General features: G+C 42.5%; 2 protein-coding genes across 3 annotated transcripts in view; both read left to right on the top strand.

The window, feature by feature from the left end:
* Nucleotides 1–11304, top strand: part of LOC117147781 (chaoptin) — a 197148-nt gene extending 185844 nt beyond the window's left edge. For both annotated transcript variants that reach the window (XM_033314819.1, XM_033314818.1), the window contains 3 exons: nt 4132–7054; nt 7333–7823; nt 8282–11304. In XM_033314819.1, coding sequence (XP_033170710.1) covers nt 4132–7054; nt 7333–7823; nt 8282–9325 — 4458 coding nt within the window. In that variant the 3' untranslated portion in view covers nt 9326–11304. The remainder of the gene's footprint in view (nt 1–4131; nt 7055–7332; nt 7824–8281) is intronic.
* Nucleotides 445–2740, top strand: LOC117147783 (serine/arginine repetitive matrix protein 2). Its single transcript, XM_033314826.1, has one exon. It carries the CDS (start codon nt 487–489, stop codon nt 2587–2589), a length of 2103 nt encoding a protein of 700 aa, XP_033170717.1. The 5' UTR covers nt 445–486; the 3' UTR covers nt 2590–2740.
* Nucleotides 11305–19439: the final 8135 nt, after the last annotated feature.

Here is a 19439-nt window from a genome sequence, read left to right as displayed (position 1 = left end):
AAGCTACCTTCCCGTTCTTCTCTTTGTTATTTAAATTATGTTGACAGGTTATAGGAATGCCTTACTGAATTACGATAGTGTTACAGCCCTGATTTCGAAGTGTTGGACAAAGACGTTTAACAGTCCTTAGAATTGAATATTTAAAAACTTTAAATTATAGAGAGTAGTGTGGAATCAGCTCCAGAAAATTACGCCGTCATACATCTCAAAAGTATATCCTTACTGTCGTCTAGTGTTAAATTGCTTGAGAATTCGTTACTGAGGTGACCTTAGGTGGCAACCCCGAAGCAAAAAGGGTTTTACCTCTCATTGAGTCGCCTTTGCTTGGTCACCATTTATTTTTATGACAGTTGTCAGACCAAGTTTTTTCACGCCATTTAATTTTTATAAGGCATCCATCCCCAACGTGTTAGTAACGGAGCATCAAATCAAAAAAGTTTCGAAGGCCATCACATTTTTTCGCAGTGAAAGTGAAAGCTTGTGAAAATGACCAAAGTATCAGGGACGAAGACAAGTGACGATGGAGAGCCAGCCACTAAGCGCGAACGCAAGGAGATGCATTCACACAAGAAAGATCGCAGGGAACGCATGGAGCGCATGGATCGCAGAGGCCGCAGAGACCGCAGAGACCGCAGAGACCGCAGGGACCGCAGAGACCGCAGGGACCGCAAAGAGCCAGCCAGAGGCATCTCCTCCCGGATGAGGAACATCTCACCAAATCATTCGAAAACTTCGGAGAGCACCGAAGCAGACTGCAGCGACTCCAGCTACTCGGACTCGAGCTACAGCACCTCTGGATCGTCCAGCTGCACAAGCTTCTTGAGCTCCATCAGCAGCAGCTACTCGTCGAGCGACAGCGGGCCAGAGCCAGAAGGATCCGTCAAAAAGCTTGAGCGCGCCAAGCACTCGTGTTGCCATTACCGACACCATCGTCGCCATAGGCGCCACCAAAATCCTCGTCATTCGCACCGTCGTCGTCATGTCACCCGTTGCCATCACTCGAATCACGGTCGCTTCTCCAAGCGTTTGGGTAAAAAGAATCGTCGTGGCATATCCGCCGCCAAGGGAGCTATCACGGTTAAGGAAGAGGTTGTCGAAAAAATATCTCCTGCTTCAGCCGCTGGGGTCATTCAGATACCGGCACCCATTCCGCAGCCCGTGCCGGCACCCATTCCGGCTATCCTGTCTGTTTCGGAGTCACAACCGCATTCCCATTCCCGTTCGCAATCGCATTCCCATCTGCATAGCCATTCCAACTCCCATAACAATCCCCACCCGCAACCCGTTCCGGCCCCTGTCTCGGTTCCAATTCCTGCTCCGATCGCCATGCCAACTCCGATGAGGGAGCCAAGCAGCGTAGTATTGGACCGCAAGTCTCGTATACGCAGCTCCACCTCGCAGAACATCGCCTCGGCCGCCAGCAGTTCTAGCGGCACCAACCAAGCCATCATACAGTCTAGCACTATAACCATTACCAAGACGATTGCCAACGCCACTGGCATGGCCGAAAGCCACTCAAGTGGCGGCGCTAGCAACTCCAGCACAAAAAATAAGGGGGACAGCAGCACCGGCCAATCCGCAAAGGCAGTTGTCGCCCATCACGTGGGCAGCAAGGCGGGTTACCAAGCCCCCAAGACTTCAGTGGCAAGCACCTCTTCGAAAGCGGTGGTCAGGTCTAACGCAAGCGCCAGTTCAAGCCACGGGAACCATACCAGTTCCAGCTCGAATTTCACCCAGCTGCACTCCAGTGCCAGGCCCTCGGCAGCCAAAGATCACAACAAGAGTCCTCAGCAGAACCGCTCAGGCAGCTCAGGCCCCAAGGGCAGGTCGTCAATCAACGATCTACCACGTCGCGGTTCTTCACCGTCCACTGGTGCAGAACCTAGTCACCAAAAACAAAGCGGTCTAAACCAAAATGGGCGGGATTGCAGCAGCCAGGGGAACCACCGGCGCGGTGAAGGGGATGGAGGAGGAGCAGAAGCAAATGGACGGGGCTACAGAGCCGTGGGTGAGGTCAGAAAAGTGACTTCCAGAAACGGAAAGGACGCCTTCAAATTTCGCCAACCCGTGCGCAATGTGCGCCTGCACATTAAGGGATTGACGCGTCAGGTGACCAAGGCGCACATCACCGAGATATTTGGTCACTTCGGAGCCCTGACGGCAGTCGACTTTCCAATGGACCGTTTCCAAGGGCGCCAGGGACGCGGATACGCCTTTGTGGAGTACTCACGTCCAGAGGACTGCGCCTGTGCCATCAAGCACATGAACGGCGGGCAGATCGATGGCAAGCTGATCAGGGTGTCCGCCTTCCAGGAGAACATGCTAAAGGCGCCGTGGCGTCAATACCGCCGTTACTCGCCAGTCAACCGGCGCCAGAGCCAGCGTACGTTGTCCCGCTCGTCGTCACGCTCGCGATCGCCGTCCCGCTCTGCGACCGGCTCGGAATCCGGGTCGCGGTCCTCCCACTCTCGCTTCCGCTCTATGTCGGTTTCGCGCAATCCTCGGCGCAACCGCTCGCAATCGCGCTCCCACTCTCGTTCATCGCCGCGCTACGGACATTACCATCGCCACGATTCGCGTTCGCCCTAGATAGGCGGACCTGTCTAATGTTGCAGAGGGAGGCGAGTTTGAGCGAGACAGGATTTTCAGGACTCTGCCAGATGCCTATTTTTTATTCCATGCATTTAAATACAAATGTAGACTTGATAAACATCATGCGTTTTAATGGTTACTTATTAGTACTAGCCTAATTTAAAAACATTGTTGCGCTTAAAATAAATATCCATGCCCCTCACAAAAAAAAAGAATTATGTGGTATATCAGAAAATAATCAACGTATGTTAGGGTATCTGTTAGTAAAAACATGAGGGCCCACTGCAATCAATCGATTACCAATAGACAGGTAAATGGTATTCCGTAGAGAACACTTGGAAAAAGTACCGCTTTTCGATGTGTGTACGGTAAGCCCGAATTTTTATACCCGTTACTCGTAGAGTAAAAGGGTATACTAGATTCGTTGAAAAGTATGTAACAGGAAGGAGGAAGCGTTTCCTACCATATAAAGTATATATTTTCTTGATCAGGATCAATAGCCGTGTCGATCTAGCCATGTCCTTCTATCCGTATGAACGTCGAGATCTCAGAAACTATAAAAGCTAAAAGGTTGAGATTCGTCATACGGTTTTAGAGACAAAGACGCAGTGAAAGTTTGCAACGCCCACCCACCCCCCACACTTTGAAACTTTTTTTGGCTTGTTTTTCATAATATTATTAGTCTCGATAGAAATTTATCGATTTGCCAAACAACTTTTGGCCACGCCCACTCACACTTGAAAAGTGCTTAGATTTTTCTCCGTTATTTTGTTTGTCATACCAAATTTTATCTCTATACCAAAAACACCCACGCTGACCACGCTTCTCCTTTCACCTAAAAAACGCCCAAAACCGTCACGCCCACACTTTTAAGAAATCTGATAGTCGGGGCCTCGACTTTAGCATTCTCTCTTGTTTTGTTTTATTAAGCCAATATGTATGTACATATATTCCGATGTGGCATATAAGATTCGTTGAAAAGGCTGTAAAAATGTATTTCTATAAAACGGGATGTCGGAATAAAAAGGATCGCCTATGATCGATCGATGGGATGGCTGGGGATTCTGATCAAGAATCTTGACTTATTCATCTTGATGTCGGATATGCTTTCATTTACCCCGAGTATAAAATACATTTGCTGCCATGTTAAGTTGGAGTCGGTGGAGTCGCAGTTATGTTCTCACCTACGCTCCTCTGTGTATTGGCTAATTGTTGCTCATTGTTATTTTACAAAGATGTTAACATAAACATGGAGATAGATGGAGACACTGAAACCAGTTGTCCAGACTGCGTCTAGGACACATCAAACGACTGCTTAGGACTTCAAACGCATTGAACCAAGAACCCAAATTCAAACCTTACAAACCACATCTAAAAATCTCCATTTACTGAAATTTCTGAAAAGTCATTTATTCTTTTGTATAGCTAACTAATCTCTGTAAACAGCTGAAAGACCCTGCCGATATCTTTATGTTACCTAAGTATATAACTTTTGTCTACAACGTCCAAATAAATAAGATATATTTTGTATATTTCCAGATGCCATCTCGAGCTTTGAGCTCGATGCAAAAGCTGACGGCCCTTGATTTCGACTACAACGAGATCGTGCGGGTGGACGACTACAGCTTTTACGGGCTGCGGATCTCCAAGCTTAATATGAAGGGCAACCGGCTGCAGGGAATGCCGGAGCACGCCTTTGCCGGGCTGGAGGAGTGCATGCAGGAGATAGACGTCTCAGAGAACGGCCTGCGCACCTTTCCACTGATGGCTCTCCGAAAACTGGACCACCTGCGAATTTTGAGGCTCTCAAACAACCGGATACCCACCTTCTACGGGGACATCCAGTTGGCCACGAACAATGCGTCGGCAGCGGCGGCTGCAGTAGGTGCGTTTCAGTTGCCTTCCTTAATTTTTCTGGACCTGAGCTCCAATCAGTTTGCCGAAATCGGACCCGACTGCTTCAGGGCCTTTCCCCAGCTAAAAACTCTCTCCTTCTACGCCAATCAGATAGAGTTGGTCCAACCGGAGGCTTTTAAGAGCCTGCGTGAGCTAATGTCCCTGGATATGTCACACAACAGGATTATAGGATTAGATCCCAAGGTATTCGAGAAGAACAAGAGATTGCAAACGGTGGATCTTAGCCACAATCATATACACACTATTGGTGGGGTGTTTTCGGACTTACCTCAATTAAGAGAGGTCTTTCTGAGTGAGAACAACATCCTGGAGCTGCCGGCAGATGCGTTTACCAACTCCACAAATGTCGATGTCATTTACCTGGAGTCCAATGCCATAGCCCACATAGATCCCAATGTTTTCAGCACCCTGGTTAACCTAGATCACCTGTACTTGAGGTCAAACTTTATACCCCTATTACCTGTGACCCTGTTTGACAAGAGCACCAAGCTTACATCCCTGTCCTTGGACAACAATGAGATCCAGGATCTCGAGATAGGCATGTTCCGGAAGTTAGAGCACCTGAGGGAGGTGAGACTGCACAACAATCGCATCCGTCGGGTAAGAAGGGGCGTGTTTGAGCCCCTGCCCTCCCTTCAGGAGTTGCACATCCAGAAGAACAGTATTGAGGATATCGAACCGCGGGCGTTTCACACCTTGGAAAATATGCAGCACATTAATCTTCAGGATAATCAACTAACTGTACTCGAAGATATCTTTCCAGATGAAAATTCCTCTCTACTTTCTGTGCAGCTAGAAGCCAACTACCTGCACAAAGTTCACCCCCGCACATTTCGTCGGCAGCAGAAGGTGCAAATTATGTGGCTAAAAGACAATCAGTTGACCAGAGTGGAACGGTCTTTCTTCGCTGATACTCCTCAATTGGGTAGGTTGTATCTGAGCGACAATAAAATAAGAGATATAGAAAAGGACACTTTTGTAAACCTCTTACTACTGCAATTTCTTGACTTAAGTGGCAATCAACTGAGACAACTAAGAAGGGACTATTTCGCACCGCTTCAGGATCTCGAGGAACTAAGTCTAGCCCGAAATCACATAGAGGCCATTGAAGGTTATGCTTTTGCCAAGCTTAAGAATCTGAAGTCTCTGGATCTTTCTCACAATCCGCTGGTGCAACTAACCCGGGATATTTTCAGCGATGAATTGCCTTTAAACTCTCTAAATTTGGGAAATTGTTCTCTAAGAAAACTGGTCCAACATGCGTTTAAATCACTGACCAACCTTAATGAGCTCAATCTGGAAAGAAACCAACTGAATCCAGCGGATATTCAAACGCTAGATATACCAAATCTCAGAAGACTTCTTTTGAGCCATAACAACTTCAGCTATGTCGGATCTGTTGGCATCATGGCTGGAATGTTGGATAGACTCCGCTCTCTGCAGCATCTTTCCATGTCTAATTGTAGTTTGGGGCAAATACCCGATTTGCTCTTTGCCAAAAACACAAATTTGGTAAGACTAGACCTGTGTGACAACCGGCTGACCCAGATGAATCGGAATATCTTCAGTGGCCTTAATGTGTTTAAGGAATTGAAGCTTTGCAGAAATGAACTTTCCGATTTTCCGCATATAGCCCTCTATAATCTCAGCACTCTGGAAAGCCTGGACCTTGCCCGAAACCATTTGTCTTCGATTGATTTCTTCAAGCTAAGCGGAACCTTAAATCTTAGGCAACTAATCCTGAGAGACAATAAGATTACCGCCTTGAGTGGCTTTAATGCCGTTAACCTAACCCAGTTGGACAGTGTGGACTTGAGTGGCAACCTGCTGCTCTCCTTGCCGGCAAACTTCTTGCGTCATTCGATCAATTTGCAGAAGGTTGACTTGTCCAGCAATCGATTCCTGCAAATACCCTCATCAGCTTTGTCGGATGTTTCCATACCACGACTCTCATGGTTGAACTTGACTGGCAACCCTATTAACCGGATTTATACTGTGAAGGAAGAGCGGTATCCCTACCTAAAGGAACTCTACATCTGTCAGACGAACCTTTCCATACTCACCTCCAAGGATTTCGAGGCCTTTCAGGCGTTGCAACACCTCCATTTGGTGAACAACAGAATTACAAGAATTTCTCCGGGCGCCTTTAAATCTCTGACCAATCTCCTCACACTGGACTTGAGTGTCAATGAGTTGGAAATGCTGCCCAAAGAGCGATTGCAAGGACTTCGACTGCTACGTTTCCTCAATATTTCGCATAATACCCTCAAGGATCTAGAGGAGTTTAGCGTCGATCTCTCGGAGATGCAAACTCTGGACCTGAGCTTTAACCAGCTGGATCGTATTTCTAAGAAGACCTTTAGAAATCTCCACGGTCTGCTGGAACTGCTACTTATGGGCAATCGAATGACAGTTCTATCAAACGACGCCTTCCGGTTCTTAAGGAAACTCCATGTTCTGGATCTGCGTAAAAATTATTTCGAGCTGGTGCCGTTGGATCCACTAAGGCCCCTGGAAACCAATTTAAGAACCCTAAGGCTGGAGGGTAAGTGCTTAGCTATTTCTTTTTTTTTTCTTGAACAAAACAAAATAATTTTCATTTACAGACTCCTTATAAACAATAGTTCGAATTTCCAATGCAATTTCAAACTAACAAGTACATCCCTCAACAATATTTTAGATGCTGCATTTTTACTAATTGACCTTCAGTTTTCACAAACGTTTCATTCGGCTGCAGCGCCTTTAAATATTTAGCTTCAGTTTTACCCTTCGTCGCCCCGTTATCATGACCAATTTGTTGTTCATATTGCGTGCTCGTTTCAGAGAATCCACTGCATTGCAGCTGTGACGCTCAGAAGCTCTGGGAATGGCTGCGGGATCACCGTAAATGGTCGCTTATCACGGGCTCTGGCGCAGGAGGAGGAATAGGCGGACTGACCGGAGGTCTGGGCGGGGATTCCATTAATTACCTAAGGTGCGAACACCCAACGGAGCTGCGGGGCAAGGTGTTCGGCCGGATGGAGCCGCAGCAGTTTTGCGACGCGCCGCTAATACCCAAAATGGCCATCCAGGACATTCAGCCCTACTCGGTGGTCGTGTCCTGGCAGGGCCGCGACCATTTGGGCCTCAATGGTTTCGAAATTGTTTATCACGCCACTGGCGACGGCCTCGTTCCGGCCGGATCTCCAACGAACCGTGAGCGGGACAGTCACGACCCAGATAGGCAGCGAAGTCGGGACCAGGAGCAGCGTGCACGAGAGCGGGATCGCGAAAGGGAGCGGGACAGAGAGCGGTTCCCCGTCGCCACCGATGAGGTAAGGACCTGTCCAAAGAGAAATTGCTTTCAAGACTAATCTTGGCATTTTGTATTAGATACATATGTATTACTAAAGTATTATTAGGAGTTCCTTTCGTTATAGAGGTCTGAATGCACCTGCACATTTATTCATAATCCTTTTAGCTCTTTTTTTTTCGTTGTCCGAAGTTCTTCAGCAGCCCTTTCAGAGCGCACGACTCCCCGTTCTGTCCGCTCATTGCTGCATACATATTTCTAACGCTTTAAAGCCTTTAGAGTGCCGTGCTCCATCAACACACCGCGAGCGAACAAGCCACCCTGGTCGCGGAAAGCGGAGGGACGCAGGGAACGTTTTCAATAAAGCGACACGGCATTGACATCGGCGATGCTGATGAAAATGAAAATGAGAATGGAAACGACAATGGCTACATGGCAATGACAATAACCGTCTTTCAACCTGCTTAATTTATTCCACAGATCCATGCCAAGCGGCTAAATGGGACGGCCAGCTCGACCAAGCTTACCAAGCTGAGCCCCAATACCCGCTATCACATCTGTGTCATCGGGAGCGGTAATTGGCTCTCGGAGCCGCTGGCGAACGCTCTGCAACGGCTCCATGCCAACGATTCCTTGCGCGAGGAGGAGGCGGTGATGATGTCGGCGGCGCTGCCGGAGTCATTTTCGCCTTATCAGCATCAGCACAACCGGAACTCCAATGGTAACGCTAATCCAGCCATAGTCCAGGATCACAACAAGAACCAAAATCCTGACCAGGACCTGGACAACGTCGTCGGTCAGGACAACGCTCTGATGCAGGTGCTGAAGAACTCTCACATCTCCGCCTGCACAGATGTCCAGACACTGGACTCCACGCCCAGCTTGGTCACCGACGAGAACGGGCTTTCCAGCAATGGCTTCATTCACACCATCCTGACCAGAAGGTTGGGCCTGATTGTGGGCTGCTGCCTGGGCATCATAGTGTTCATCGTAATGATCTCGGTTTTGAGTTATGTCAAGCTGAAGAAGAAGCGCATCGAAAACGCCAAGCGGCAGGCTGCCTTGCCGCCGGAGTACATATCCTACCGGCACTTCTCCATACCCAATGAGGAGCTGACCAGGACCGCTGCTAATGCAGGAGCAGTAGCGGCAGCAGCGAGGGCCGCGTCAGCAGCCGCTGCGAATAATTCGAATAACTCGAATAATTCGACCGACGCCGGTAGCTCTCCCCACATGTCCAGTGTGCCCAGCGGCATTAGTGCCCACATTAGCGGGACCAGCCTTAGCACAGGTGGCACGGGCACCGGCTCCACAACCACCACACCCATCGGAGGCGTACCAATTGGTGGCTTGCCTCTGGGCAAGGCAGGAAGTCCCCTTGTGGGCGTGGGTTTGGTGGTGGCCGACTCCTCTGTGGACGTAGGTTACGCCCACAGCCACGCCCATGCCCATGCCCACCGGCAGAATAACGGTTACATGGCAGCGGGCGTGGTGCTCAATACAAACCACTTGAGCGTGTGTTAGTCGCACCACCAGAAGGGTTAAGTAAATACTAGAAGCGTGGGTGCACGTGCCGAGTTGGGGGGTCCTACATTTCGAAAGGATATTTTTTGCATTTCAATCAATTCTACATTCATCCTTAATTGACCCTCTTTAAAACTCTTTATAACAAAAAGTAGAGGGTAACAAAAGTTAATACAGCTCTTTTCCAACGACTGTCTTTCAGTTCGTTTCATTTAAGAGCAGAGAGGAGTCCATGGAACAAACAAATGTGAATGTTACATTATTAATTTATACTTCTAAATATTATAGGAAACTTGTTTAATTCGGCTAACGAGAATTAAAAGACAACTTACAATCTTGACATAAATACATGAATTGGGTGTGTGTAGTACTTTACAAAACATTAATGTCAGCACATGGGATCTGAACTGAAAATACCGAACAATAATCGCTCACCCATTCGAGAATAAATGGATGGATAAATGGATAAAAGGATCTGCCGCATATGCAGGCTGCATGTTTTTACATTGAACACCCAAATCCGCGCTTCATAATTAAATGTATAGCGTGATTTATTGGAATTTTAAGTGAATTCATCTACTTCGGCACCCCTTTCAATTGAAATCTGAAAGCCCTAAAAAAGCGAGCAAAAACTAGCATATTTCATATTCCAAATGGAATCAAAAACGTTTACCAATTACCAAGAGCAAGCGCAAAGCCGTTTTATGATTTTCAATGTGCCCAACATGCATTTAATTTACAATTGAAAGTCCCGAAAAGATGCAAAAAAATAACATAGAAAAATTAAGAAAATCTAGGTTAGTGATAATTATGAAGATGCGTTCAACGTTCGTTTAGTTATGACAATTGATGGTAGAGCACAATGCGAAAATCGAAACGCAATGTGGATTTTTCAATGTAAATAAAGTGGAATCAAAGCGAAATTTCAGCCGTAAACGTTGCATCCAAATCAAATTAAGCTCTAAATAATGCTATCTATAGGAAGTACACACAAGGCCCGTAAAAATATAATTATACATAACTGTAATGGAAAGCACACATGCAGAAAATTTTTTTGAACTAGAATTAGCGAATGGATAGTGGATGAGCGATTTTTGTGTTTTTTTTTAACCGAACGCTGAGAAATCAAGGATAAACTAGTTATACAAAATAATTAAAAGCGGCAAGACATATTACCAAAAGTAGCTAAATAACTATAAAAACATAAATAGTAATATTAATTAGTTTAAGTGCAGGCCCCAAAGTATGGATAATTGTTAGCAGAACTCAAAGAGTTTCATATACATACATTTTTTCTCATAGTTAACTATATGATTTTCCTAATTTCGAATCGAAAAGAAATTAAATATGCATAAAAAAACAAAGAATTTCTAGAAAATTAAGCAACCGATTCAAGTGAAATGAAATCAAAACACCAGACAAAAACACATTCACACACCGAAACGAAGAGCTAAGGCGAAGAGACTCTTGCGAGACGTCTTCATCATCGGTCCCCATTTCTTCCTGTGTAAGCTTCTGTGTGTCTGGACTTCTCAAATATTTTAATATTGTTATATGCGAGATACAACAAATGTAGTATGCATGCATGAAACTTAGGAAGCAAACAATAACAATACCCAGAGGAATACTCGTAAGAACACAACATGCAAATCAAAATCAAAAAATCAAACTTAAGACAACACGAAACAACACGAAACGAAAATGAAAAGGAAATATAAAATTAAACAAAGCTTTGTTCTGCTCTACAAAAAGTCAGCACATAACGATGCATTCGTTACCATGCAAAAAGCCCCTTTCTTCGATTCTCGTTCAATTGTAGGGACTAAAAAGCGGAAACACAAAACACACACAATGCAGAGGTAAAAAATAAACAAATATACAGCAAACATACAATAAATGTAATAAATTAAAACGCAAAAAAACCCAAAATATTGTATGGCATGCAACACAAAGTATAAATATTAATAAATGACAAGAAACTTTCAAACAAAAGCGAAAACGGGTTTTCATTTGATTACAGCTGATATTTGCACTCTGCCTTAAATATCCAGTCGTGCTCTGCTTTTAACCATGGCCAACATGGTGCAGTTTGCTAAATTGCGAACACAAATGCTTATCTATATTTATATCCTTATTTTTTATATCTATATGCATATATATTTTAGAAAAATTAAACGTTAGGCAGGAAAGTGTAAACCGTGCGTATGGACAATGTGTTAAAGGTTTGTGAAAACAATGTAACTTTATTTACAATTTGTGATTTATAATTTTCTTGTTACCAACTGTTTCAAAATGAAGTAGTTTCCCGGTTTTTATTCGAGCATTTTTGGTAAAATATAACAAAATATCAAAAATATCGCAGAAATTCGGTCTACGCGGTATGTGGACTTCGGCTTCGGCTTTGAATTGTTTTTATTACAATTCCATTAAAATTTCATAAAACGTCTTATTTAGGTATTTTGAATTTATTGTAGAAAAATGCATGCTCCCAAGTGTGGGATTGGTGTTCTAAAAAATATTTATATATATCAATTTTCAAGTGTTTTTGAACAGGGTGGAGTTGTGTAAGTGACGTTATTTGTGTCGCCACTTGCAACGTACATACATACTTACATATGTCCTTTCCACGCTACCATACATTTTTTAAACGCTTCTTGTTATATATGTAAATATATCTTGTGTGCTAGGTTTTTTGATTTTTTTTAAGCCCGTTTCTAATGAAGTAAGTCTTTCAGTTCTAAGGCTATCTGTATATGAAACTTACTCAAAAGTCTTCTTTCCATTGTAGGAAATATATTTACAAATGCAAAATGAGTAAGAGAATAATCGGAAATTGGTTAACAAAGTACGTTTCATGTATTAGATTAGAGAAGATAATAATTTGAAAAAGGACATTAGTGAGAGTACGAAATAGAAATTTTAACATACTTTTCGCATATCGAAAGAAACAAATAAAGCGTGGACTTGGCAACCATCTGACACAAATTTAAAGCCTACCCATTTCATACTTTTCAACGCACAAACCTGTTACTTTAGTAAATAAGATAATAAAAGTATTATATCTTGAGCTTAATGTCAAAAATCGTCAATTACCCAGTGCTGCATAGGCACTAATGAAGTATAAACCCTCAGCTGGAAAAAGTTTGTCTAAAGGGCCTTCAAATCGAAATTTATGACATACATTTGTACATGAAACGTATGTTTTGTCATGTGGCCATTTATTGTCCACGTCTCGCCACTTGCAACGTACATACACACAAACATACATATGTCCTTTCCACGCTACTATACATTTTTTCTAAAGCTATTTTCCAGCAAAATTTGCTTTTTGTTCTACTCTTTTCGACCCGAAAAAATACCTTTTTTGTTTTGCAACTTTTATGTATTTTTTGTGTAAAAAGCTGGGGGAAATGCGCAAAAACTAGAGGGAAAAATTGAGCTGTCATGAGCCATAAAAATATGTGTGTATAACAAACGGAATGACACTTGAAATGGTGTTCCACAGAGGGAAAGCATAAAAGGTGAGGTTATTCGCAAACAAAGTTCGAATTCCAAAAGGCCAATTCTTTCGCAATGACGAGGTCGGAATCTCTTTGACTATTCCGCAAAAGAATATACAGATTAAGTAATTTTAAACACGATATATCAACAAGCAGTACTATGTTTCAAAAGTGTTTAAATGCTAATTTCACAACTTAATAAATTGGTTTTTTAATTTAAGTTTCCATAATTAATTTGTGAACTCTGGTAAAGCTCTGCAGATATGTATTTGTCGCAGCGTTGGCATTTTCTTGCTCCTGATCTTCCATATTAGCAAATAAACCTTTAGAGTGAAGCGAATTCCAACCGGCGTGCGCGACTGTCTGTATGCAACTGATCGTATTTTCTACGCATCGATCTATCCTTTACACACGCTAGCTGGACTACACTTGGCGACAGCGCGACAACGCTGTCGCCTCACTCGTAACGGTACTTTGGCGCCAGTCATATTCTACGTTGTAGTCAAATTCTAAGAATGTCCTCACAATATACCAAACTCATTGCGCAGCTGTGTCTTGCAAGCACAGTGGTCAAACCATGCTAATAATATGACCGACACGTACAGTGGTCAAAATACATTCGTAATGCGACACGGCCTTCCTGACATAACACACGTCCTCGTGTGTTGTCTTAAATCTACCACATAAGTGATAACACTTCAGGATTCAAAGACTCCCTGGATATTTCAAAGAATTATTTCCATTCAATCCTTTTCTGATTCAAATTAGTTTCAACTTTAGTCTTATCATAACATGACTAAATTACTTAAATTTTCGTAACCCAACTCAAATTTAACAAATCATACCACTCGTGTAATTCCTTTAACACATTTTTCTCTTAATCTTTCAAATCAAACATATTTTGTAGTTCCTTCTACAAATAATTAACTTATCTTTTGTGTAGTTCCTTTTACACATAATAAACCTATCTTTAGTGTAGTTCCTTTTACACATAATTAACTTATATTTTGTGTAGTTCCTTTTACACAAACTGAACTTATATTTTGTGTAGTTCCTTTTACACAAACTGAACTTATATTTTGTGTAGTTCCTTTTACACAAACTGAACTTATATTTTGTGTAGTTCCTTTTACACAAACTGAACTTATATTTTTGTGTAGTTTCTTTTACACAAACTGAACTTATATTTTGTGTAGTTCCTTTTACACAAACGACCCCCGCCATAACAAGTCTCTTCTGCTATGGTGCGGTCTTCAGTTTCTCTATTATGTCACACTGTCAGGCTCTTGCTGCACTCCTTGCAACGATCTCACGCATCCTCATGCGTCATGGCCTCTCCGGACCCTCATAGCTGTAGCCTTGTGAATAATTAACTCAGAGTCTATGGTCTCTACGAGTGCCTCAGTCGGCGATCTCTCGCAGTGGTCTCTACGAGTGCCTCAGTCGGCGATCTCTCACATTGATCTCTACGAGTGCCTCAGTCGGCGATCTCTCACATTGATCTCTACGAGTGCCTCAGTCGGCGATCTCTCGCATTGGTCTGCGTCTACCTCAACAGGCATCGACCATAACTATTCGTGGGCCTACTATACGTTCTCTTGCTTGTCAAAGATCTCAACACATATCGGTCACCATCAAGCTTTTCCACCATTACATATGGCCCCAAACCTTGGGTTTAGCTTTGTTTGATGCCACTCTTCACTCTTGAGCAAGACATGGTCGCCTACATTGAATCTTATTTCTTATATTGAATCTTTTTTTATTTATAAAATTAAAATTACAATGCTTTACGTAGCTAGAATTTGCATCGTGCATGTCACGAAGCCGTTACCTATACCACTCATAAGCACAGCACTACTAATTCATCCTTCCATGAACACATCCGCTAATCCCTCTTTCAATAAGGAATCAAAAAAGTATGGAACGGACTCACCGGTTTCACCATATTACTGATGGTGGAGCTACAGTACAGATGTCAACACGTTTCTCGGTTACTTGGTCGTTTCCTCGTGATCGTCCTTTTTGACAGGCGGATGCGAAGTGCCCAAACTCGTCGCATTTGAAACATTTGACTGTTGATCCCTGCGTTGAACTTCCGTTGTGACTTTGATTTTGTGACCTCTGCCGAGCACGACATTCAGCATATTTATGTCCAGTCTTTCCACAATAATTGCATTCCACTTGAGAGGGATACTTAGACTTTTTACGCTCCGGGTCTGTTGTAGATGCGTCGTCATCAAGGTTCCGTTTTTTAAAAGTGTGCGCTTGTAGTTGTTGCTGCATGTCATTTCGAGTTTTAATATTGTTTGTAAAAACCCAGCGCGACAATTTGTCATCAATTTGTGCCATGTGAGCCAGAGTAAGTGAAACCGCAATTTCCTCCAGATCAATAGATTTAAATTTGGACATAAGTAAGGTGACGATTCGGCTTCCATGTTCGGTGTAACTATCTCCAGACTTTGGTCGCCCGCTCAAAATTTTCATCAGTGTGGCTGCAGACGTTTCGATGCCAACGAAGCGTTGAACGAAGAGTTCTTTAAATTGTGGCCATGTGATGCCAGCAAAGCATATTTGGGACAGCCATTGTGATGCACTTCCCTCTAGCGCCTTACTTAAAGTTATCATCAGGCTGCTACCTTCGGGCATTTTATCAGCAAAAATAAGATCCACTGTTGTACACCAAGCGGAGGCATCTGCACCAGCTCCCTCAGGATGAAACTTTGGGAGAGTTATATGTTTTCCCTTTTCATCAGTTGCCGATGCCTTTGGTGTCTGCATATTTTTGATGATCTCCAATAGGTTGTTGTTTTGCACTTGTAAAGCTGCCAGGTATGCATCGGTGATATTTGTAGGCAAAGCAGATCCCACTTCTGATGTCGCAGCGTTGGCATTTTCTTGCTCCTGATCTTCCATATTAGCAAATAAACCTTTAGAGTGAAGCGAATTCCAACCGGCGTGCGCGACTGTCTGTATGCAACTGATCGTATTTTCTACGCATCGATCTATCCTTTACACACGCTAGCTGGACTACACTTGGCGACAGCGCGACAACGCTGTCGCCTCACTCGTAACGGTACTTTGGCGCCAGTCATATTCTACGTTGTAGTCAAATTCTAAGAATGTCCTCACAATATACCAAACTCATTGCGCAGCTGTGTCTTGCAAGCACAGTGGTCAAACCATGCTAATAATATGACCGACACGTACAGTGGTCAAAATACATTCGTAATGCGACATATTTATAAAGTGTTACTACATATTTGCAAATATTATAACATGTATAAGCTCAGCTTTATACCCAAAGGTTGTTTAAAGGTTACTAACTAACTAAGTTATTTGATTTACCACTTGAATTGCAGCGAGGTTCCAGAGTTACATTTTACAGTTTCACTCTTCCAGCCTGAATCCATTCAAATCTTCGTGCTATAAAACGCTGATAATGCACCTACAATTTGGTACTTTTCATGAAATGAATAGCGTGTAAACAATAATATACGTTCTTATGTGTATATTCGGGGCTCGCAAAATTTCGATTGAGAAGTCCGTTTAAATCAAAAAGTTCGCCAATTTTCGACTTTATTTCTGTCACCGCTGCCATCGAGCGAGTACTTTGAACGCTTCATTGATTTAATGGAAAAACTTTTTGCTCCGTATTGCTTCTTGTTTGTTTTCCTTTCCGTTGCTTACGAATGCTCTTTTTATACGTACATATGTACATATATTATATGAATACGAATATCCACGTGAACTTATAAACGTATGTACATATGTGGTGGGCCAACATATCGCCACCCATAAATCGAATCGAATCGCGTTCGCCTGATCCAAGGCTATCATAAAAAAAGTAAAACACTGGCTATTGTTGGAGCAGTAGTACATATCTATGATGGGCAGCCAGAAGTCCATACGTTTTTTGCGCTGCTGTTCATAGTAATTTTCAATAGTTTTGCGGGTTCATGTGAGAAAAATGGGTTTCCCTGCTGTTTGCATACAGTACAACTTTTTAAATTGGCAAGTGTTCTTTTTCGTGATTCGCGTCACATATATACATAAGTATGTATGTACATATGTACATACATAAAATCATAAATATGATTACAATATATACATATATGTATATGTAATTTCACACACCCTTAATTTTTTTCCATAAATGTTTGGAGCTATTACAAGCTACAACAAGGAAAAACGACGATATAGTCGAGTTTCCCGACTGTCAGATGGCTGTTATTCGAAATAAACATTAAACATTTTTCAGGAATATTGGTATAAATTGGGGAAAAAATTATTTTAATGCTCAAATTTGGTCGGGCTTTATGTGTCAGAGTGGGCGCGGACAATTGTTTGTCAAAACATTTTGCAAAAGCGTGACAGCGCGAGCTTTTTTCAGTATTCGTTACGGTTACTAGAAATAGTACCAGAAATACCATCCAAAATTTCGCTACAGAGCTCGAAACATTTCCGATGGTTCCGAGTACGCTAGGAAAATTGAGTACGATGCATATGGAGATACTTGTTTGTACTCAGCATTCTCAGTGGTCTTATACGATCGAGGAAGAAGACATAAACTTGAATTTGATACAAAAGCGTGTTTTCAGACGAAAGCAGTCTCGGTCTTAAAATTACCTGGCAGCTATTAATGTCATCTTCGTTTCAATAAATTATTTTTATACCTAATACACGTAGAGTAAAAGAGTTTTCCGATTTGTTGAAAAATATGTAACAGAGTAGGTAACACTTATACTCATGATCAGGAGCAATATCCGAGTCGAACTGGCCATATTCGTCTTTCCGTCTGTCAGTATGAACGCCTTGATCTCAGGAACTATAAACTAGAAAGTTGAGAAAACATGCAGCTGCTGCCAGAAAAAATGACGCAGCACACGTTTGCTTCCAAATGTTGCCACTCACACACTTTTTATATTTTTTAGTTTTTTATTAGACTTGTAAATTTCCATCAGAGTGCAAAAACTTTTTGCCACGCCCACAAACGGCACAAAACAGTCAAGCCCACACTATTGAAAATTTTAAATGTTGTTTTCATTTTATTAATTTTTTTTCCCAATTTTTACCCATATTTCAAAATATATTGAAGTATTTCGTTTCCACCTTCGCTATGTGATAGTCGGGAGATTTGACTTTAGCATTCTCTCTTTTTATTTTTATAATTGCGGCGTAAAGACGAGGAAAGAACAGATACATATCAATCTCGATGTAACTATGTTGAGTGTACATTAGAGGGCTGCATATCACCATTCTCTTTGTTCGCAATTAGAGTATCCATTCGTTTTACTACGTATTCAGAATACATGCCATTCAGTTGGTTGCGTTCTCTTTCTCAATCTGCCGAGATAAATGCAAGCGCCCAAAGCTTTTAAGATAAGAGTAAAGCTTTGACTCAAGATGTAGGGATAGCTTAAGAGATAATGATTGTTTTAGTCAGTTGATTTCTGGATACTAAACACGTTGGTCATCGCCACGCAAATCGAAACTTAAATACTCTTTTAGCGCAGACTGCTCTTGTAAACGAAATTGTTAACATTATATTGTTTCGTGGGCCATCGTCACGAAAATAAATAACAATACAAGCATTTCATAATTTACATCGATCTTGGCTAGCTTTTAAGATGTTACATTCTGTAATCGACATCGTTGATAATAGTTTTTTCTGGGTTTAAAATAATCTGGCCCCACATCAAATTATTGTCACACCGTTGTAACAAAGACACTAGAATATTCTAGTGTATTTGGTTGTAAAGTGTCTACAGCCGCAGTTTAAACAGTTTGGCCGACCAATTTTCCTCGCGCATTTCGAAAGCATTTGACAGTATTTCGCCACTGATTTTCACGTCCATAATAGCATTTGTGTGAGGCTCCCAGTGGGCCTCTGTGGGTGTTGTATTTGAGTGTGTGTGCACTTTCCGTTCAGGCATTTCACTTCAGCCTTCATTCCAAGGGGAATTCGACGTGCGAGATATTTACATAAGTGTAAATGTATCATATATGTACGTATGTACATATGCAAGCGGGAATTCAAGTACAAATCACATTAGTGGATGATCAGAGAGTCGCGTATGTATGTAGCTGTCGGGCAATCGTGGTTGAAAAGTTTTTTGAAAAATCGATAGAATTTTACATGACCAATAAAAATGTGAAAAAATATCAACACATTTATCAAGAGTGTGGGCGTGCCAGTTTTGTGCGGCTTGTGGGCGTTAGAGTGGGCGTGACAACATGGGTATGCTTAATATCAACCTTCTAGTTTTTTTAGTTCCTTCGACGTTCCTCGACGTTCATATGGAAGTTAACTGGAGTCACTTACATATTGCTAATGCCCGCCTTAATGTAAGAGTATCGGAGCTTTCGAGAGGAGAGCTAAGCTTTGCTGAAGAACGTAGGGTAATCCTAAGAGATCTAATTTGTAATCATCTGGAGATAAGAAGCGTCGGTCATCGCCACGCACAAACATACAAATTCGTCTCATTAAGTGCAGACCGCATAAATTCTATTAAATTTGTATACTAACACAAATAAATATTGTCAAAAACTTTAACCAAAATTTGGACAGACAGGCATGGCTAGACACGTCTATTGATCCTGATCAAGTCTATATG

The sequence above is a fragment of the Drosophila mauritiana genome, chromosome X (assembly GCF_004382145.1).
Source record: "Drosophila mauritiana strain mau12 chromosome X, ASM438214v1, whole genome shotgun sequence".
NCBI classification, from domain to species: domain Eukaryota; kingdom Metazoa; phylum Arthropoda; class Insecta; order Diptera; family Drosophilidae; genus Drosophila; species Drosophila mauritiana.
The sequence above is the reverse complement of the archived record's forward strand: the minus strand, read 5'-3'. Positions and strand labels throughout refer to the sequence as shown.